This window comes from Mus pahari, chromosome 1 (assembly GCF_900095145.1).
Source record: "Mus pahari chromosome 1, PAHARI_EIJ_v1.1, whole genome shotgun sequence".
In the NCBI taxonomy this organism is placed as follows: domain Eukaryota; kingdom Metazoa; phylum Chordata; class Mammalia; order Rodentia; family Muridae; genus Mus; species Mus pahari.
In genome coordinates, this window is record NC_034590.1 from 153,365,713 (window position 1) to 153,388,152 (window position 22,440).

Below are 22,440 nucleotides of genomic sequence, written 5' to 3' on the forward strand. Positions count from 1 at the left end.
AAAAAAAAAAAGAAAAAAAAGAAATGTAGTAGGGCTGGAGAGATGGTTCAGTGGTTAAGAGCACTGACTGCTCTTCCAGAAGTCCTGAGTTCAATTCCCAGCAACCACATGGTGGCTGTGTTAATAAAAAAAAGTAATGGATGTTGACTTTTGGCTCCCACACAAACACATCTCTCTCTCTTTCTCTCTCCTACCCCCCCCTCACACACACAGAGTTTAATAATGTTTAATTATGAGCCCTCTTGAGCTCATAATAGCTCAGATGTACTTATCAGGAAAAAGTGGGATGAAGTACAGCTCTGTAGGTATAGACAGTATAGCATCTGGGCCCTAAGTTACTGTAGGGCTTATGGCCAAGAGGAGAGGTCCATGTATGTGGAGATCAGCTTTCACCTTGGGGAGCGGCATGGAAACCTTGGACCAAGGCAGGCACATTGTCTGTGAAGAACCGCTGGCGGAACATAATCCGAACATCAGCATGGCCGGCACGAGTCAACACATCAGTGCAGTCAGACATGAGCAGAGCGAAGCCATCAGCTGCTGCACAGCCAAGCTCTGGATCACTGAGGAGGCCCATGAGCTAGTGAAAAATCAAACAAACCAGCCTTTTAAGTGTGCTAGAAAGAAAAATCCCAAACACCAAAGAGGATGAAAGCCATGTAAGAATAAGAGACCAGGGGCTGGAGAGGTGGATCAGTGTGTACTTGCTGTCCATCCAGAGAACTTGGGTTAAGTTTCCAGAACCCACATGGTAGCTTACAACTATCCATAACTCCAGTTCCAGGGAATCTGACAATGTCCTCTGCCCTTCCTGGGCAGCAGGGATGCATATGGCACATTCTGTGTATAATGGCCACATGTGTAAAACATACACATTTTATATATGTATATATGTATGTGTGTGTATATACACAGACACATATACACACGTATGTATGTATGTATGTATGTATCTATCTATCTATCTATCAATCAATCAAGAAAGACAGGGCTTCTCTATGTAGCTCTGGCAGTCCTGGTACTCTTGAGGTAAACCAGGCTGGCCTCAAACTCAGAGATCTGCCTATCTCTGCCTGAGTGCTGGAACTGAAAAGCATGAGGCACCACACCCAACAAAATTTAAATCTTTAAAAATAAACAGTAGGGGGCTGGTGAGATGGCTCAGTGGGTAAGAGCACCCGACTGCTCTTCCGAAGGTCCGCAGTTCAAATCCCAGCAACCACATGGTGGCTCATAACCATCTGTAACAAGATCTGACGCCCTCTTCTGGAGTGTCTGAAGACAGCTACAGTGTACTTACATATAATAAATAAATCTTTAAAAAAAAAAAAAAAAACAGTAATAGGATCCAAGGCAAGTTCTTTTTTAGAGTCAAGTTATGTGTTAGAAACTTACACGGGTGGTCAGGCAGGCACTGAGAGGGTGGTATCTGAGGACTAGAGCCTTGGTTACCTGTAATCACGGAAAAGAGCAATCAAACTCCAGAACCCAGAGGCACTCATAGGTACTCCTGCTACCTGGGGCTCAGGGCTTTGGTGGCTTGAATGAGATGTCTGTCCCTGATAAGTCTGGCATTTGAGGAATTAGGAGGTCTGGCCTTGCTGGAAGGAAGAATGTCACTGGGGGTAGGATTTGAGGTCTCTCTCTGCCTCCTGATTTTGGATCAAGACGTGAGCTCTCAGCTGTTCCTGCTGTCATGCCTTTGCTCTGCCATCACTGACTGACCCCCTGAGACAAATTTAAACCCAATTAGATGCTTTCTTTTTAAGCTATCTTAGTCATGGTATTTTAATCCAACAATAGGAAAGTAACTACTACAGGGGCAAATAGGAATATTTTTTAAATCTGGCACACTTATCAGTCTAGCCAGCATGCATGCTACCTCCTTACCCAGAGCAGCAATGTGAAAGCCTGACCACGGGAGGGTTCAGAGGCCAGGCCGGCCTCCACTGTGCTCACAGCGAGCTGAAGCAACTCCTCCAACTGCTGCCCTAGAAAGGAAGGGGGACAGTGGTGCTGTAGGTTGTTCTTTAAGGACAAAGGATGTAAATCGATCTGGTGCTGAGCACATAAGAAGCTATTAGAAAAGGATAATCAGGCCGGGCATGGTGGCGCACACCTTTAATCCCAGCAATCGGGAGGCAGAGGCAGGCGGATTTCTGAGTTCAAGGCCAGCCTGGTCTACAAAGTGAGTTACAGGACAGCCAGGGCTATTGTTAGGATAGTTGTGAGCCACCATGTGGTTGCTGGGATTTGAACTCAGGACCTTCAGAAGATCAGTCAGTGCTCTTAACCACTGAGCCATCTCTCTAGCCCCATTTTGTTTTGCTTTTTTTTTGTTTTTCAAGACAGGGTTTCTCTGTATAGCCCTGGCTGTCCTGGAACTCACTTTGTAGACCAGGCTGGCCCTGAACTCAGAAATCTGCCTGCCTCTGCCTCCCAAGTGCTGGGATTAAAGGCCCCCACATTCTTGATAGCACCATGATGGAATGAGATGGCAGGAGTGAGTTGAATCTCCTCCTCTCTTCTTGGACCCTGAAATGCTCTGCAAAACTCTAGTCTCTAATAAGACTGTCTGAGGACAGTAGGTGAAGATTAGTCATTATGAGCTCCTTTAAAGAGAACAAGGACTAAATTTGTAGATTTCGTTACTAAGTGTCCAGAGGAGGCTGACCTGACCCAGCCCAGCCCAGCCCAGCCCAGCCCAGCCCAGCCCAGCCCAGCCCGGTACCTGGAGGTTGCTTGTTGAGGAGCCCTGCAAAGCACTTGGTGGCGGCAGTGGAGGAGAAGGGACAGCTGTGGCCACAGCTCTGCTTCAAAAGCTCCTGCATGAGTCGGTTCAGCTGAGGGATTTCCACCTACAGAAAACCTGGCCATGTAATGGACCCAGAAGACACTTGAACTCTAAGAAATACTCAATAGAAAGCAACATCAGAGTTCAGTATGGAAAAGAACTTTTTTAAGTGGGGAAGCAAAAGACAGCTTAGCCTGTGAACTAAGCCCGGAGGTCATCTTAGTTCCTAAGAGTCTTAGCCGTGCTCACTTACATTTCGTGGCAGGGAGCAGACGAAAGCCGTGAGTAGGGCAACCAGCCGCCTCTGCCCAGAGGAACCATCCTAGGAAGGAAGAAGAGCGCCTTTGAGCTTGCCCACTAGCAGAAGGCATGTATGTCCATATGACTACCACAGAATAGGCCCAAAAATTAAGTCTAAAGGATATAGACTCCAGGCTCACACATAAGAGATACTAGAGTACTACCTGGAATGGCTGGAACTGGTCAGGGAAGCTGTTTTCAGGTAGAAAGGAGGTGTTGCCATCTAAGAAGAGGGGCACGATGCATGTGACGCTCTGGGCAGCTAGTCTGGAGACAGAGTACTAGGTGTCATCAAGGAGTTAGGGTATATACACATTTGTGTGCAGGTGCCATGGTTGTCACATATTAATATGTTAATTTGGTACAAAAAATGTCTATTCTAGACCCTGATGTTATAGAAATGAACCAGACTGATCAAAGCCGATTAAGACTCTGGACCTATAATCTTGTTAGGGATTCAATGCATACTTTTAAAACAGTCCATTGGTGAGCCCAGGATTGAAAAGTTATCTCAGTGTTTAAGAGCACTTGTTTTTGCAGAGGACCAGAGTCTGGTGCACAGAACCCACAGGCAGGCTAAGTTCTAGAAGATCTGACATCTTCTTCTGTCTGCATGAGGCACTGCATGCATATGGTACACACATTTACATGCAGGTAAAACACCAATACACATGAAAGAAAAATAAATAAACCTTAAAAACCCCTAAAAACATAAAACACTAACAAAACCCATCACTCCAAGACTCACCTAATACTCTATGGTGCTTTTGAGAGACCCTTTCATTGTGTCACCATCAAACTTATAAAACCCTGCCTCCACCCTTCCACACAGGTCAGGAGACAACGGGGAAAGCACGATCTGTGGCTTCTGCCCAAGAATGTTGTCCCCTCCTGGGGGTCAGGCCACTCATGGTTTTACTCACTCAGGGCTCAGATGAGTAGTGGCAGTGCCAATGACAGATGCCAATGCAGCCAAGACCTCGTCCTCCAACAGTACTTTTCTCAGAACTGAGGATTCTTTCTCTGCAAAGAGTAAGACCCACATGTACACCCACAGAACCAGAAGGCCACTACTGTGGGTCAGAAATCCAACTGTGACCAGGCACTGGTGGCATACACCTTTATTCTCAGCGGTTAGAAGTCAGATCTCTGAGTTCGAGGCCAACCTGGTCTACAGAGCAAGTTCCAGGACAGCTAGGACTACACAGAAACATTTTTTTTCTCGAAGAAAAAATACCTAAATTTGGGGGGGTCAAGGTTGCTTGTAGTATCAGCTTTACAAGGCTGAAGCAGGACTATGGGCTTGAGGTCAAGTCTGGGCTGGGTTAAATAGTGAGACTAGTAAGGAAAAAGGAATTCAATCAAAGGCGCTCTTGTCCTCCTCCTAACAGGCTAACTCCAGAGCTTTTTTTTTTTTTTTTTTTTTTTTTTGTTTGAGACAGGGTTTCTCTGTGTAGCTCTGGCTGTCCTGGAACTCACTTTGTAGACCAGGCTGGTCTCGAACTCAGAAATCCACCTGCCTCTGCCTCCCAAGTGCTGGGATTAAAGGTGTGTGCCACCAGGCCCGTCCTCCAGAGCATTTTTTTAAAGATTGAGTGTGAGTGTGTGTGTGTGTGTGTGTGTGTAGGGGATGGTTTATGCACCTGATTGCAAGTGTCCTCATAGTCCAGAAGAGAGTATGAGATCCCCTGGAGCCAGAGTGACAGGTGGTTATGAGCCAACCATGTGTTGGGAACTTAGCACAGGTTCCCTGGAAAATTAGCCAATACTTTTAACTACTGAGCTACTCTCTAGCCCCTAATATTTCAGGCTATTCTTTTTCTTCCTTTGGAGAAAGGGTATCTTCATGTAGTACTAACTAGTCTGGAACTTGCTATATAAACCAAGCTGGTTTCAAACTCACAAGAGACCCACCTAATTTTGCCTACTGAGTGCTGCTGGGATTAAAGACATATGCAGCTACCATGCTTTATTTATTTATTTTTTATTTTTTTATTTTTAAATAGTATCTCATGAAATGTAGGCTATACCTGAACTTCTGATCCTCCTGCCACCACTTTCCACTGGGATTATAGGAGCACTCCACCACACTGGTAAAAACCAGTAAGTTTAATGTACCCTGAACAAATGCTATGGGCTTAAAACCTCAAAGGAAGGCACAGCTGCACTTGATCTGACACAGGGCACAGGACTAGGAACACTGTACTGTGCTTACGGTAGTCAGCAGTGGAAAACAAGGCTGGCTAATTGGACAGTCTTGGTACTGTAAGTAGAAATGTTGGCCTTCCAAAATTTTTTAAGACGTGCTTATTTTTATTGAGTCGTATTTATAAGCAACTATCATGCAATCAACAGTACTGTCACATTATCATTAATCTTTTTTTTTTTTTTTTGGTGTTTTTGAGACAGGGTTTCTCTGTGTAGCCCTGGCTGTCCTGGAACTCACTTTGTAGACCAGGCTGGCCTCGAACTCAGAAATCCACCTGCCTCTGCCTCCCGAGTGCTGGGATTAAAGGCGTACGCCACCATGCCCGGCCCTTTTTTTTTTTTTTTTNAAAGATTTATTTATTTATTATATGTAAGTACACTGTAGCTGTCTTCAGACACTCCAGAGGAGGGAGTCAGATCTTGTTAAGGATGGTTGTGAGCCACCATGTGGTTGCTGGGATTTGAACTCTGCACCTTTGGAAGAGCAGTCGGGTGCTCCATTAATCTTTATCAATAACCTGTGATCACACAATGTCATCCTACACACACACACACACACACACACACACACACACACACACACACACACGCTGCTTAACTCTGCATGTTGCAGTGAGGAAGGAGCATTCAGATAGGGTATCTTGTACAGTCAGCAAGCTGATGATGAAACCCATCTGGACCTACTAGGCTCCAAAGCTCAATCCTAATAAATTAATAAAGCAATTACCACGTGCGTCCCTTTGACTCATGCTCTTACCACTCGATTCTGGTTACGGTCACTGTTCATTACAGAGGCATTTGTGCTTTACAACACACTGTGCCAGCAGTACCCAGGAGGTGGCTGTACTGTCCAACCCTAGTAGAGAGCCAACCTGCTACAGGATGGGAGCAGAGAAAATCACCTGGCATCGAAGCCTGCACAGCCAATGCAAACAGGCAGGGTACAGCCGTCTTGTGGAAATACCAGTAGCTCTCAGGGTCCTGCTGGCATTTTTCTGCCACCTGCTGGAGACTCTGACAGACAGCAACAACTTCACTGGGCTCTGTAACCATATTCCCTGTGGAGGACAACATCAGAACTCTCCTTAGGGTTTTCTCTAAAGCACTTCCAGGTATTTTTTTTTTTTTTTAAATAAAAAAAAAGTGTCTAGGGGTGTTTTGCCACCATGTGCATGTGTATGTACCATGTGCATGCTTAGTGCCAACAGTGCCAGAAGAGGGCATCAGGGTCCCCTGTGACTGCAGTGACAGACATTTGTGAGTTGCCATGTGGGTTCTGGGAGTTGAACCAGGGTCCTTGGGAAGATACAGGCAGGGAAGACCTTGTCTATCTGGTGCAGTGCTGGGGATGTAGCCCGGTGTTGCATGTGTTCTAGACAGTGTTCTACCAACTAAGCGACATGCCCAACTCATGGTGCAACTTTTATACATACAGATAGAACAACAGGATCTCTAAAAGAGAACTGTGGGTCAGAGAATGTGCACGTGTGTAATTCAACTACAAGAGTAGCTCATTCATTTTTTGAAGATAATGAGAGTGACAGAGTTGGACTGAGATCCAAATATCAGACTTTTCTTTCTTTTATTTTTAACGTTTACCATGTACACAAGAAAAAAAAAATTTCATGTTTCAAATATTGGTTACCAGAGCCTGGAAAGGAAGTGAAAGGGAGAGGATAGATACTGGGTGCCACACGGGATTAGAATAGCTTTTGTGGGTGTGCACGGTCTCTGAATCAGCTACGAGGGTGAGCCAGGAAGCCCCGAGGATCCTCCCAAGAGATATAGTGTTCAACAGGATAACTAAGGATGGCAACGGTTTCTAGAATATTGTAAAATACCAAATAGAAATGATTCTCAAGACTGCCAAGACACAAAAAGGGCTGATATGTAAGTTAACAGGTATACCACTTCCTTTCTTATGGTGTATTTGTATGAAATGTCAAACTGTACAACCATAAATATACATCCGCTTATTGTATAGCTATATTAATATTACTACATAAACAATCACTAGGTATTGGTTTTTAAAGAGATAACCATGTCACTGCTATGTACAAGTACAATTACAACTTACAGGCCCTAGTCCACGGTTCCATTTAGCCCTGCCCTTGATGAGTATTACCTTTGTTTGCTTGACAGAGATGCTGCAGTAGCAGAGGCAGTGTCTCCTTGACAATGCTGGGATGTGTTGAAACAGCTGACAAAGCTTGTAGACAGCGGAAATGCCGGGAACATTTGGTGGGAGCATCTGCTCTAGCCACATCTGACTCCTCTGAAAGCAATTGTCGAGGTAAGTTTTCCCTGTGTGATGGTGTGAAGGCCTTCTCAGAAAGCTTGCTGGCAAGGGTTGGAACAGTTAGCACATGTACCTTTATGCAGCTCCTCAGCAAGCTTGGGGAGAAAGTGTCTGCTGAAGGCTCCAGGGTACAGAGTGGCCAGGGTTCCTGATGCCTCCAATGCTGCCACCCTACTGGGGACAATGAACAGCATTAGCAGAGCCTTGGCCCATCACTCTCTTCCCAAGGCCTGAGAGCAGGAAGTTCCACAAGAATTGGCTCTCACGGATCCCTTGCTGAAGAGCAAGACCCGAGCCCTACAACACTTGGTTGGACAGGACTTCTTTTTTTTGTTTTTGTATTTTTTTTTTTCCCCTTCTTTTTGAGTCAGTGTTTCTCTGTGTAGCCCTAGTTGTCCTAGAACTCTCTGTAGACTAGGTTGAGGTCAAACTCACAGAGATCGGCCTTCCTCTGCACTCTTGAGTGCTATGATTAAAGGCTAGAGCCACTGTCTTTCCGACCACGCAGCAGCCATAACCACACAGCACAGAACTCCGGCCCTTGATGCATCTGCCGCTACTGATATGGAGGTGGGGAACAACTGCCCAGAACACCTCAACTGCTTTAGATTCTCACCAACTCTGGGAATCTTCCTCCAGGAAGGTCAGTCGGTACAGGTGACCTACTGTCAGCTCCAAGTCCTCAGCAGACAGGAGACCTGCAGTTAGAACACAACCTTCATCCGCCTGTCCTTGTAGCCACCACCCTCCCCAGGAAATCCTAGGAGAAATTACAGCAGCCAGTGGTGCAGTGAGGACAGGGAATCACTGCTCTTCACTCAAGACAAAGAATGCAAGGAGGAACCAATCCCCTCCTTATCCTTTCTCCTGTGACATGTACCTGGCTGGGCACCCAAGACTGTGAGCGTCCGGATGCCAACAAGCTGAAGCTGGGTGCTGGGGTCTGTTAGAGCCATGAACACCAATGAGCATAGCTGGTCTTTGAAGCTACTCAGAGGCCTTTCATCTAGGAGAGACAAAGGCCAGGTCAGACACACTCACACCCATCCCTGACTGTAGTGCTGCAGACAACGTTGGGCAGACTTTAAGAACTGGGACTCTAGGAGATGTGCACCAGGAAATGGCAATGCTGTCAGTATAGTATTGCACTGCAGCCTATGAACATGTCCACTCTCCTGGACTCCTCTGTAATACTCCGTCCTGCTGTACTTCTGGGCTACAAGGCTCAATAACTGCCCAGGCTACCTCAACTCAAAGTGACCTCACCTCTGTCTTCATAGCTCCATTTCTGCTGTAGCTTTAAGAATCCCAGGATCATTTCAAGGATTGTCCGCCGCTGGTTGCTCTGTGATATTTCAAGGAATACTGGGGTCAGAGAATATGTTAAAGGAGTTCATCTCTGCTATTCTAACAATTAACCGTTTACTTAAGACAGAGACTATGTGAGAGTAAACAAGGGAACAAGCTACAGCTAACAGGAGAAAACCCAGATCTATCTGAGACCGAACTAGAGCTTCAATCTCTCCAAGAAAGGGACCACAGGCACCCAGGTCTCATCTGTCCCCTTACCTGACTGTGCTTGTGGAACTGTTCCAGCAGCAAGGGAAGCACGTTGCTGGTGAGGTGCTCACAGGCCCGGGCAGACGCACCTGCAGCTGCCTGCAACAGCTTAGCGCTAGGCCATACAAGTTTCATGTCTGGTTCACACAGATGGTGCCTGCAGTCTAGAGAGGCAGCAATCACAGACCTGGGGGGTAGGCCAAATAGTGCCTGTTTCCCCTTTATTCATAGAGGTTGGAGACTGACACCTGGAACTATTTGCTAGCAGTTACCATCTAACTGCCCTCAATACAAGTAGGGCTGCAGCCCCCAAATTATTGGACATGTGGGAGCCACCCATAAAAGGCCACTGGCCCAAAGGAATATTAGTTCTAAGGTGCTCAGTCCCTTTGCTGGCTCCACAGTCCATTACCTTGCAGAATGTTGCTGAGGAAGGAGTCAAGGAGGTCCTCAGCATCAGCTCTCAGCACAGAGCACGAGAGGCATGCAGTCAGGGAATGGAGAGCTGCCAGGCCCTCTGCCTCTACTCGCTCACTTGCAGTCTGGAAAACCTGTCAGGGAGGGATCCCATGGCTACTGAGGTGAGCTTGTACCAGATAAGTCCCCACTATTCCACTGCCTTTTTTCTTGGGGTGCAGAAGAATATGTACTTGAGAATGTTTGGGGCACAGCAATGAAAATTAAAAACCCAATCTACGGGCTGGTGAGATGGCTCAGTGGGTAAGAGCACCCGACTGTTCTTCCAAAGGTCTGGAGTTCAAATCCCAGCAACCACATGGTGGCTCATAACCATCCGTAACAAGATCTGACGCCCTCTTCTGGAGTGTCTGAAGACAGCTACAGTGTACTTACATATAATAAATAAATAAATCTTTAAAAAAAAAAAACCCAATCTACTAGTATCTTCTTTGTTGGTTATATGTTCAACAAGTCCCACTAGGAATAACATACTGCAAGAAACAGTTACCAACATAGAATAGAGGCTACTGTGACCCTTATTTAAGTTCCCAACATAGAATAGAGGTTATTGTGACCCTTATTTAAGTCTCTTTCTCTCCCTTTATATTCAGATGGTGCCAGACCTATGCTCCTTGTCATGACAGGATAAGAAGCAGGCATTGTACAAAAGGTGGCCATGTGTTGTCACCAAGCAGGAAGCCCTCAAAAGAGAACTGCCCCCTTTGACATTCAACTGGAAGTCTTTCTTCCCCCTTGCTTGTTCACTGAAAAAGAACACACACAGCACCTTGACCCTGGGAGACAGGAAAAAGGACAGGCAAGGGCCATTACTTCTCATACCTGATACCTGTCAGTTAACACACCAGGGTGTTCAACTAACCAACACTCACCTCTCTACGGATGGAAGCCCAGAGGCTGGGCAGGAAGTCCTTTAGCTCCTTCTGTCCATACACAGCACAGCAAGCGTTCTGTCAAAAGAACCACAGCCATCAGCTAGCTCACACTCAAGATGCTCTAGGATACATGGGCACCTACATATGGTGGATTCTCAGCAGGAAAACCTTCAAGGTGTCCTTACAGTCTACCAAGTACACAGAAAAGAGCTCATCCTGTTTCTTATTGGAAGTACATGGCTGATGACAAAGCCCAGCGAAAGAGTGCTTGCTTACCTAGGGCACATGAGGCTGTGGGTTCAATCACTAGAGCCCATCCTCCACTAAGACAAGGTCTGCATTAGCAACACACATTAATCTTTTTAATCGGGAAGTTGAAGTAAAAAGATCAGGAATTCAAGGTCAGCCTGAGCTGAGAGACCCTTTCTCAAAAATCCAAAAGGGAAAAAGAACAACCCTGACCAGTTTTTAGCTACACAGAGTAAGACAGTATGGATGTTATAGGTGCTTAGATAAACATTATAGCTACACAGAGTAAGACAGTATGAATGTTATAAGTGCTTAGATAAACATTATAAGCCTAAGTCCTGGCCTATGAGGCACATGAACTGACCCCTGGCTGTCCACGAAACTGTACTTCAGGATCACTAACCTGTGCAGAGATAGCTGGATCCTATAAGGAGAAACACTCACCAGAGTTTGCAGAGAATCCAGCTTGGCACTTAAAATCTCAGAATCCACTTTCTCAATTAGCAGAGGCAGTAAGAACTGTGGCAAAGGAGGAAAAAGCAGAAGCATGAGAGATTATTTTAGCCATCAGAACCAATGCCCATATTATTATCAGCCCTAAGAGACAGGTGCTATACCAAGGAGTGGGGTTCAGGTTACGAGTTACAACTATAAGCCAACTTTCCTGCCATGCTGTGGTACTTAAACAGGCAAATTAGCAAAGCTAATGCATGTTAAGTACACTGTCTACAGAAGAGATTAGTATTTTAGGGGATGAGATGATGAAGTTTTCGATGTTGAAAGTCTGAAAGTATTTGACATATAAGACACTTAATAGAACATCAACCCTAAGATACATAATAGAGCATTCTTTCTCCTTATGCTTTTACTTTTCAAAAACTTGTTCTTATAATTTTGTTTTACATGTATAAATGTTTGCTTGCATGCATTATACCACATCCATGTCTGATGCCATGCAGGCCAGAAAGATGTATTGTATCATCTGGAACTAGAGTGACAGATGGCTTTGAGCCACCATGGGGTACTGGGAATCACACCTGGGTTCTTTGGAAGAGCAGCCAGTGTTCTTACTGCTGAGCCATGTCCAGACCCCCATACTGCTCTATCTTTAGAGTGTTCTCTGGGCAGAGACTATTACATTAATTCAGACCAGACCCACCTCAGCAAAGCGTGGTGTAGACGCCAGCACAGCACGGAGACTCAGGATGAGGTCCTCTCTCTGGATGCCATAAGGATCATTAGGTGGCTGAAAATGAAAAGGAACGATGGATTCGTACAATTTTCAGGCCACCCTTCGACATAAGTCTGAACCTGGTAAGCCTGCAGAACAAGCAATCCTTAGACACAATCTAGCACAATCATACACCATGAGGCCCCAGCAAAAAAATGTGCTCACTCTTAACTTATTTATTTAGGTTTTTCTAGACAGGGTTTCTCTGTGTAGCCCTGGCTGTCCTGGAACTCACTCTGTAGACCAGGCTGGCCTTGAACTCAGAAATCCGCCTGCCTTTCTCCGCCTCCCAAGTGCTGGGATTAAAGGCTTTCGACACCACGCCCGGCTTCTTAACATATTTTTGTCTTTAGGCATTTATTTTATTTTTCGGTCTCTTGAGACAGCCTTTTTAAGTAGCCCTGGCTGTCCTGGAACTCTAGACAACACTGGCCTTGATGGCCTAATGTGCTGGGATTAAAGGTGTGTACTGAGTGGTGACACCCAGCAAGTCACTTATTTTTGTAATGCTAGAATTAAAGCAAGCATTTTGTACATGCCAGGCAAGCACTGTGTCACTAAGCTGTCTTCCCAACCCCAGCACATTCCATTCCCTTTACCTTTATTCCTGTGTCTTGGAACGGTTGCTATGTAGCCTCCTAAATGCTTATTATCATTACTAATATGAGCTATCACACCACGCCCCAACACACATTTTCTATCGGATCCACTATTTACCACTTAGAGATAAAGATAAGCCCAATTACCAGCTGCCGTGCTTCTTCTCTGCATATATATTAAGATGGCTACTTGTATGGTTTGTAATCTACTTCTCACTTACTGCCTCAGGAACACCTTTTTAATAAGAAATGATCTCCTGTAGCTCAAGCTAACTTGAACACTGGACGTAGCTAATATTGACCTAGACCTTCTGATTCCCTTGTGTTTACCTCTCAAGTGTTGGTGCTACAGGCGTGGGCCACCAAACTTGTATTTTATGCTAGAATCAAACCGAGGACATGGGCATGCCAGGCAAGCACTCTAGCACTGAGTTACACTGTCAGTTACACTAAGATCATTCTCAGCCAGGTGTGGGGACACACAACCCTCTCTTTAATCCCAGCACTTGGGAGGCAGATGCAGGTGGATCTCTGTGAGTTCCAAGCCAGCCTGGTCTCCAGAGTGAGTTCCAGGACAGCCAGGGCTATACAGAGAAGCCCTGTCTGGAAAAAACTAGAATGAAAATAAAAGAAAGTTCCCAAATGGTATTATTCTCCCTGAATATTAGTTTTATTATGTGGTTAAGCTAGTTTAAATAATTTCTCTTCAATGGGCTTGTATAAAAAGCAGCAACAGTATAAAATGCACTGATAATGTCTTTGTCAAAACAGCAGATTGAAAATATCAGTCAGATTTTTTCCTTTCCTCTGGAAACTGCACTAAAAATATAGTAAAGTTTGTTTGGTTTGGTTTGGTTTAAGCCAAAAAGCTAAATGTTGAAGAGAACCAGATAAGAGAGACAAAATTCTAGAAACTGAAAGGCAGACAGTAAGAAGGAAATGACTCAACACATCTAAGATGAAAGACCCAAGGTAGACCTGGGGATAGCTGAGTGACTATCATTGCACAGTCCCTGACGGGCTTTGGAACTGGCAGTTCTAAGGGAAGCGGGAACTAAGAATCGGGTCAGAGAAGCAGACGGAGCTCCTGGACGGTTTCTCTATTCTTCCTTCATCATAACAGAGCCTTGAAGTTTAATTTTCAATACTGGGTAAGAAAGGAGTCTACAGTTTTGGTGGTGCAGGTGAGGGCCTCAGCGCTGCCCCAGGAGGTCAGAGGGATGTGGTACTGGTATTGGTAATCTCAGTTCCCTTCTGCTAGGCAGACCTAAGGTCTTTTTTTTTTTTTTTTTTTAGAAGATTAGCAAAATAAAGATTATTTTAAGAATTTCCCCGACTATCCACGTAAGTCATTATAAAATGAAGCTCATATATAATTTTCATCAATGTGTTCAGGTCTTTCCCTCAAAAAAAAACAAAAAACAAAAAACAAAAAACAAAAGAAACTACAAGGGAGCAAGGAATATGTATGAATATGTGTGCATGTATGTATATATACATATACATGGGGGGGACAACTGACTGAGTGACGGAGCCAGTGATGGCTCACCTTTCTGCCTAAGCCTAGAGATGAGTCCACTCTGAGGACCCACGTAAAGTGCAGAGAGAACCGACTCCACAAGCTGCCCTCTGATACCCACCTGCATCCCACGGCGCCTAAGTACCAGCTATCCTCACACACAGACTAAGTACCAGCTATCCTCACACACAGACTAAGTACCAGCTATCCTCACACACAGACTAAGTACCAGNCACAGACTAAGTACCAGCTATCCTCACACACAGACTAAGTACCAGCTATCCTCACACACAGACTAAGTACCAGCTATCCTCACACACAGACTAAGGAGACGGCTCAGTGTGGAGAAGCTGGCACCGAGGCTTCCTGGGATCCACACGGTGGAAGGTGAGAGCCGACTCCTCCACATGCACATGTGCTGTGGAGCAGTTTCCTCAGAGGTTAATTAAGTCTTTCCTTTTGGAAACACTTAAAGACACGGAATAAACGGGGACGTCAAACTGGGTATTTTAAGAAAGAATGTTTGCAGGGAGATGAAGTATTCCATCCTCCAGGCAAGATAGTTAAGACAGGAAACAAACAACTTAAAATATCTTTAAGAAGTCCCTGAAATTGACCAGATTCACTAGACCTCTCCCTCTCCAAGTATACATAGGCAGTAAAAATTGTTGAGACACTCTCAGAGGAACCAAGCAGCCTGGAAGAAAGACCAGCTGAGTTGCCTGAAGAGGCTCAGGCCAGCAGAGCATCTGCAAAGGGTATTCTCCGGCCTGCTGAGCTGCAGCAGTATGCATCAAGTTATATTTTGTGAGGTGGCTGTGGTGATGCACTTGTCTTTGAGTCATTTCTTTCCTGTAAATAACTCTTCACTCATATTCCTGTTAGAACCTCCATAAAATTGTTTCACCAATTCAGCCTGTGTTGGTGTGCATACTGTGGTCTGTTGACAGTATCTTGAGTGGGCAGACCTCTGTTTATACCTGCCAGGAACAGTGTTCCAGTGTGAGCGGTCACACAAATGTAAACAAAAAAGACCTAAGGGCTAGAGAGATGGCTCAACAGATTAGGGCACATAGTGCTTGAACAAGGAACCTGAGTTCAGTTCCTAGCACTCATGTTTGGATGCTCATAAGGACCTGTAATTGCAGCACCAGGGAACCAACACCCAATTCTGGCATAGGCACACGTAAGACATATACTCACTCAGATATATACCATAAATTTAAAAAATCTCTTAAAAAATTTAAAGTAACATTATTTTTGAAAGATATTTCTACCCATGAACTAAACACAGAACACTACAAAAGAGAGAGAGAGAGAGAGAGAGAGAGAGAGAGAGAGAGAGAGAGAGAGAGAGAAATCAGTAATGATAATGATGATGGTAATGAACTTAAAGAAAACTTTCCTATCTAAGAGTGATACAGAGTGTGTGTCAGGAGATGTGTGGGAGGCCAGGTCTAGTGGTACAGCTTGTAATTACAACAGTTAGGGACTGAGCCTTGCTACAAGTTCAAGGTCACACACATAGTGAGACCTTATCTCACAACACCAGGAATAGAACTCACTTGTGTAGCCAGAGCTTTTACCTGCTGAGGCATCTAGCTAGTCCTATTACCTTACAAACACACACACACACACACACTCACACTCCCTGTCTGTCTGTCCATCTGTCTATGTATCTTATCTATCAGCTGAACCAGTCTTTCAACATTTCACAGTTCTAAGGCTGTTCTGAGCTGTAATGACAGTTATTGATTATGAAACAATTCATTGATTATGAAGCAGTGTCAGCAGAGAGGAGGTCTAGCAGACCGACTGAGATAAGCTGGGGAATGATGTCTAGCAAAGACAGCTGGGGCTCTTTAAAGTCAGTCAGAGCCAATATTCTCCAGCTCACTTGGCATACTGCAGTCAAGGCTTTCATTTTTTTCACATTGCTAATACTTGCAGCACACATTCCCATACATCCCATGTAGCAGAAGACCCAAGGTAACTGACCGTATTAAAGAAATATAAAAGCAGAGTGGGAAGATGGTCCAGAGTCAGAGCAAACACTTCTTGTGCACGCTGTGTGCAACTGTGATATTTTGTTGTGTTCATTTGCTTTATCACCCTAGGTGCCCTCCATAACTATAAATTCATCTTCTACACTTCCCTCAGAAACCACCCAACATCCTCTCATCTGCTAGGTCAGTTCCTGCAACTGTAGCTTCTACTAAACCCCTGTCTTTCAGAATGACTATAGTAGCATTCATTTTGATATCTAATCTATATTGTTACCTCAATGCTACAGCCTTCAAGGGCAGGGACCACGGCTTACAATCCTGTGCCTTCAGCCCTGAGTGCACTGCTAGGTACCCTCTCAAGTACCTGCTGAGTTGAACCCACCTTTGTGTTGGATGACTCTCATTTCCCAGTTCACTAAAATATGAACCCATAAGGACTTTAAAATATCTATCAGCCTGGGAAAATAGCTCGGTGGAAAAAGTGACAGGACAGCAGGAGCCATAGACTCCAGTACAACGGTGGTTGTGTGACCCCAGCCCTGGGGCACTGGACAGTGGTGTGCAGACAGTGGCTAGTCCAAAACCAGGGAGCTCCAAGTTGAGTGGCAGACCCTGGTGGCAGGAGGGTCTGTCATGAACAAGTGGACAGGTCTAAAGGAGACACTCAACATCCTCTTCTGGCCTCCAAACTCAGGCACCCACACTGCACAAAATCACACATGCATATATACTAAACAAACAAAATGTAAATCCAGGGACTGTCTGTTTTGTTTGCTTGTCTAGAGCAATGTCTCCACATAGCACATACTCTTGAGTATCTGATCCAGAATGAAGGTGCTACTTACAGGGGTAAAATCAATAGGGAAATAACAAGATGTCACTTCAAATAACTCTTCCACAAAAGGTCCTGTGGCAACAGAGAAAGGGTAACAAGTTGACTTAGGTTCATTACCTCTGAGCAGCTTCAACCTGCTAATTCACTGCTATGAAAACATACCCAGACTGTAGTCCTTGGAGATGAGGTCATGGACAATGCGGAAAGCCAACAAGAGGTTACGGGGATCCTTCTCTCCATCCATCACCTGGATGAAGCCAAATGTGAAGTCAGCTCCTAGACCCTTCAGCTCTGGGAAGGAGAAAACACGGTCACTACTGTCCCATGGGACAGAAAGCCTGCTGCCCTCCTGCTACCTCTTGTTCTCCTTTCCTGCCTAGATCCAAGTACTCAGTGAAGATACGTGCACGTCTGTGTGTGTATGCACGTGCACTTACTCAAGTCCAGAATTAAAAACCTTCCTACACTGAGAAAAGTCTGTACCCCAAGCCTTTATTATTCCTCCGTCTGAGGCCTTTCACATATCCCCTAGAGCACAATCCACCCTTCTAATGGAGGCTGCCAGGGCTGGGGGGAGAAAGAGCAATCGCTTGTTTTTCAGACTCCGCACCTTCTTCTCGTGATCGCATGAAGTTAGTGATGATGCTGAAGACAGTGTGGCGGTCTACCTGTAGCAGGGACTTGAGGGTGGGGAAAAAAAGAGAGTGAGTGGAAAAGAGAACAAAGAATTCTTCAAACACTACAACCATTTGCAGCTTCATGCATCTCTAAGCCAGCATGAGATCAGGTAAGAGGACTGTAGAGAAGGGCCTGGCTACTGACCAGCACAACAATGATGCCAGTAACCTAAACTTGCTTCATGTATGGCTTAGGTTTTTCAGCTGAGAGAACAGTTCAGATCTAGTGTCGACATTCCTCCCTTACCCAGTAGAAAGGGATGCCTTAGTATACACAAGGTCACCAGACCTTAAAGCATCCAGAACATGGAAGACAATCTGTTGTCACCTAGTTATATCAAGTACACAAGACAAAGACTGGCAACAAAAGAAATTAGCAACTATTCTCACTCACCTGTACATGTACCTCCTGGAAGATGGCTTTAAGCACAGAGACAGCCAGACCTGGGGGCAGGGCCACAGACATGCTCTGCGGTAGGAGGGAAGATATGAGAGGGAAAACTGTCTCTAAAATACAACTCTACACCGTACCTCACTGGGTAATTGGGTATCCCAACATCCCTGCCCAGGAGGAAGCATTCATAGTGAGAAACTTTCGCCAGCCGAGTATTTCTCCAGAGCTCCTTTTTTTTTCTTTTTTTGGTTTTTTGAGACAGGGTTTCTCTGTATAGCCCTGGCTGTCCTGGAACTCACTCTGTAGACCAGGCTGGCCTCGAACTCAGAAATCTGCCTGCCTCTGCCTCCCTGGTGCAGGGATTAAAGGCGTGCGCCACCACGCCCGGCCCACGATAGGTGCAGTGTATTACAGGTAAAGTGGAACTGCCACACTGGGTGACCTCACCCTCGAGAGTACGAACTACAGGTTTGGCTGACAGTAACTTACTCCTCTATTCGCCTTTGTCCTTCAGCATGTGAAGGTTCATCAACAAAAGGCATGGAGAGACCCTTCCAAGGGCTACCGCAAACAGCAATGCAGTGAAAAGGACTTACCAGTGCCCTCAGGCCCTGAAGGACAGATGGGACCACAAGATGATGGTCCTTCAGCCGGTTTTCATAGAACAGGATCAGGTGGACCACTGCACAAACCAGATCAGTGTTAACTTAGCAGAAGGAAGACCCAGCAGCTATTTTTATCTGCTTCCTAAGACCATCACATTTTGACTTCCTTACAAATGTTCTTCTGAATCAAGAAATGCACTTACAGCAGGGCAGTGGTGGCGCACGCCTTTAATCCCTGCACCAGGGAGGCAGAGGCAGGCAGATTTCTGAGTTCGAGGCCAGCCTGGTCTACAGAGTGAGTTCCAGGACAGCCAGGGCTACACAGAGAAACCCTTTCTCAAAAACAAAAACCCCAAAAAACAAACAAAAAAACAAACAACAACAACGAAAGAAACACACTTCTACTTCACCGTGTCTTTACTTAGTGAAACGGCAGTCTTTTACGATTCGTTTTCATATAAACTCACAGCGAAACCCAGCTTTACTCTCAGAATTGCTTTCTTTTTAACTACATTATTTTATGTGTATGTGGTGGTTTGAATAAAGATGGCTCCCAAAGGTTCATCTATTTGAATGCTTGGTCCTCAGGGAGAGGCTCTACTTGAGAGAGATTGAGAGGTGTGGTTTGTTGAAGGGAGCATGTCACTGGAAGTGTTTCAAAAGCCCAAGCCATGCCTAGTATCTTTCTCTCCTTATGTTTGTGGATCTGGACGTAGAACTCTCAGTTGCTTCTTCAACACCATGTCTGCCTGCACGCTGCCATGCTTCCCGTCATGATGACAATGGACTAAACCTCTGAAACTATAAGCAAGCCCTAATTAAATGCTTTTTTAAATAAGAATTGCCATGGTCCTGGTGTCTCTTCACAGCAACAGAACACTGACAAAGACACTCCAGGTATGCAGCATGTGGAAAACTCCCAAGAGCCAGACATAAAATTCAGGGCTCCAGGGCTTTGCCTAAAGTACCTTTATCTCTGAGCCATGTTATCAACTCCACAATTGCAATATGGATGTTTTCCTCTTTGGCTTTGGTGCTAGGGGCTGAAAGCATTTTCATGAGCTCGGCCACTACTAAGCTTGCTTGCTTTCTGAGTTTTGGAGAGGCTTTGGCTAAGGACAACTTTTAGGTACTCGTTCTCTCCCTTCTAGGGATCAAGCCCTGCTGTCAGGCTCGCACAGTAAGCGCCTGTACCCACTCAGCCACAGTAACAGCCCCCCACTTTCCTGTTTCTTTACATGCTAGGGGTTGAAGAGAGGTCTACCAACCTTTCTTTAAAGGGCCAGGAAGTAAGTATTATACATGCTTACAGGATGTAGACACTGAGATACACTGAAAAAATTATCAAAGACTGTATTTGAAATCTACATGTCTTATATCTTATCATTTAATTTTAGTCATCTCTGCCAAGTATACCAATAAGGAATGAAGGCCCTTAATTAGCTGTGCACAGATATGTTATAACCCATTTGTCTGTGAACACTATGTAGGTCATGGCTTTGTGATTTGGAAAGTCATCACTACTAGTGGTAAAAGTACCTTCCTTCTCCGAGAGCAAGGAGTGACACTGGAGCAGCACCTGTGACAAAAGCTGGGTTCCTCGAGCCCGAGTTCGGGGTTCTGCATTTTCCAGAGAGGACCTAGGAGATAGAAAGATAGAAAGCATCTGTCACTAACCAGTTCAAATGATAAAGAAAACATTCTGCAGCTAGTCACTAGTCATACTTAAGTCTCTAGACAATAAAGCAAAATCCTCTTAAAAGTTTAAAGCAAACAAATAAACCAAACCAAATCAAACCAAACAAACAAATAAAGCAAACCAAACCAAAAAACAAATAAACCAAACCAAACTAAAAAACCAAACAATAAACCAAAAAAACAAACAAACCAAACCAAACCAAACCAAAAAAAAAAAAAAAAACCAAATAAACCAAACCAAACCAAACCAAACCCCCAAAAACCCAGCCCATGAAGGTGCTCCTGAGCCAATAACATTAGTGTCCAGTAAACACCACAAGTCCCAGACAGACAGAGGTAGAGCATTTGGGAGGCAGAGGTAGAGGCAGAGGCAGAGGCAGGCAGATCTCTAAGTTCAAAACTAGCCTGGTCTACAGAGTGAGTTCCAGGACAGCCAGGGCTACACAGAGAAACCCTGTCTCTAAGGGGGGGGGGGAGAAAGATGGAAGCCCAAACCTACCCTGATTAATCTGGCAGCAACAGAGGCTTATGTGACACCACAGTCAACCAAAGCCTTCACCATCTCTTACTTGGCATCTGATGGGCACCAAGAGACATCCCTCTGAAACAGAGCTTGATGGTACCCATGAGGCTTCAGAGATGCCTGGCAGCTGCAGCTTCTACTCAAGAAAAGCAGCAGACCTTCACAAATTAAATAAAACCTTCTGTGTATGTAGACAGAAATTTCTGTGTGTGTGTAAACAGAACTCTGGCTCCAGCCTCACTTCGGCCCAAAGATTTATTTTATTATTATTATGTAAGTATACTGTAGCTATCTTTAGACACACTAGAAGAGGACATCAGATCTCATTATGGATGGTTGTGAACCACCATGTGGTTGCTGGGATTTGAACTCAGGACCTTCGGAAGAGTAGTCAGTGCTCTTATTCGCTGAGCCATCTCACCAGCCCCGGAAGTAATAAATTTTTCCCCTTTTTTGGAGACAGATTCATATAGCCCAGGTTGGCCTCAAACTCTGTAATTGAGTATAGCCCGTAACTTATCCTTCAGTGTTCGCCCTGAGTGTTGGAATCACAGAATCGAGGTCTGGTTTTATGTTGTTCTGGGGACTCAGGGCTTTGTGCATGCCTGAGAGGGTCTCTCCAAACTGAGCAACAACTCTAACTGCAGCAGTTTTTGTTTTGTTTTGTTTGCTTGTTTTCTGTTTGTTCGTTTTTCAAAATAGGGTTTCTTTGCGTAGCTCTACCTGTCCTGAAACTAGCTCTGTAGACCAGCCTTAAACTCAGAGATCTGCCTGCCTCTGTCTCTGCCTCTGCCTCCTGAGAGCTGGGATTAAAGGAGTACACCGGCACAGTCCCTCCAACTCCAACACTTTTGGCTCACAAGGGAGTAGGTAGACTGCAGCAACAAGATGATTATATTCATAATAGCTCTCCTGAGATCACACTTCTACATAACCTCAGCAGGAAGTACATTTCTGGAAAGCTGATCCCAAGAATTTAAAATTCAACCTTAAAGATAAAGGAACATAAAATGATACAGAAATAAAACCACTCCTGCATTCTGAGGGCAGGAACTCAGAAATGTTTCTGCTTAGCAGGTAGAATATTGTGCATTTGCAGCATTTGAAAAAGGGACCAAGGCACACAAATGCTCATAAGGGCATTTTTCATAACAGCACAAGGGTGGAAACAACCCAGATGTCCATTCCAACTCATGAATGCTGGTCATTGGTACAATGGAATGCTGTTTAGCATAAAAAAAAAAGTAGAACTGACCCACAACACAAACCTTGTAATCATGCTGTACTGCTAATATGGGTTGTTATCTTGCCATGATCTAGAATCATCCAAGAGACAAACCTCTAGGCATACCACGAGGGATTACGTATAGTAAATATTCCTGTTAAGGATTTTCTTGATGAAACTGAGTTAAGAAGGCTAACCCTGTATGTGGGAAACATTTTCTGGGCTAGGATCCTGGACTGTATGAATGGAGAGACCTCTGCTCCTTGATTTTGGATGTAGTATGACCTCGTTTATGCCTCAAATTCTAGCCACTGGGCTCTCCCTGACAGTGTTTACCCTCGAGCTGTGAGCCAAATAAGCCTTCCT

At 44.9% G+C, this 22,440-nt stretch overlaps 1 protein-coding gene across 2 annotated transcripts in view; it reads right to left on the reverse strand.

Moving 5' to 3' along the window:
• Nucleotides 1-22,440, reverse strand: part of Mms19 (MMS19 homolog, cytosolic iron-sulfur assembly component) — a 39,504-nt gene that overhangs the window by 2,891 nt on the left and 14,173 nt on the right. Inside the window, exons 3-26 of one of the 2 annotated variants that reach the window (XM_029535265.1) lie at nt 20,168-20,268; nt 18,620-18,705; nt 18,024-18,098; nt 17,563-17,632; nt 17,115-17,243; nt 16,963-17,024; nt 11,922-12,008; nt 11,207-11,281; nt 10,511-10,588; nt 9,574-9,712; nt 9,171-9,325; nt 8,868-8,946; nt 8,482-8,607; nt 8,218-8,299; nt 7,675-7,772; nt 7,428-7,577; nt 6,205-6,360; nt 4,018-4,117; nt 3,259-3,361; nt 3,048-3,116; nt 2,732-2,858; nt 1,891-1,991; nt 1,396-1,452; nt 394-580 (exon numbers count right to left, since the gene is read on the reverse strand). In XM_029535265.1, coding sequence (XP_029391125.1) covers nt 394-580; nt 1,396-1,452; nt 1,891-1,991; nt 2,732-2,858; nt 3,048-3,116; nt 3,259-3,361; nt 4,018-4,117; nt 6,205-6,360; nt 7,428-7,577; nt 7,675-7,772; nt 8,218-8,299; nt 8,482-8,607; nt 8,868-8,946; nt 9,171-9,325; nt 9,574-9,712; nt 10,511-10,588; nt 11,207-11,281; nt 11,922-12,008; nt 16,963-17,024; nt 17,115-17,243; nt 17,563-17,632; nt 18,024-18,098; nt 18,620-18,705; nt 20,168-20,268 — 2,492 coding nt within the window. Of the gene's footprint in view, nt 1-393; nt 581-1,395; nt 1,453-1,890; nt 1,992-2,731; nt 2,859-3,047; nt 3,117-3,258; nt 3,362-4,017; nt 4,118-6,204; nt 6,361-7,427; nt 7,578-7,674; nt 7,776-8,217; nt 8,300-8,481; nt 8,608-8,867; nt 8,947-9,170; nt 9,326-9,573; nt 9,713-10,510; nt 10,589-11,206; nt 11,282-11,921; nt 12,009-16,962; nt 17,025-17,114; nt 17,244-17,562; nt 17,633-18,023; nt 18,099-18,619; nt 18,706-20,167; nt 20,269-22,440 lie in introns of both variants that reach the window. The other variant, XM_021192296.1, reaches the window with a different exon arrangement.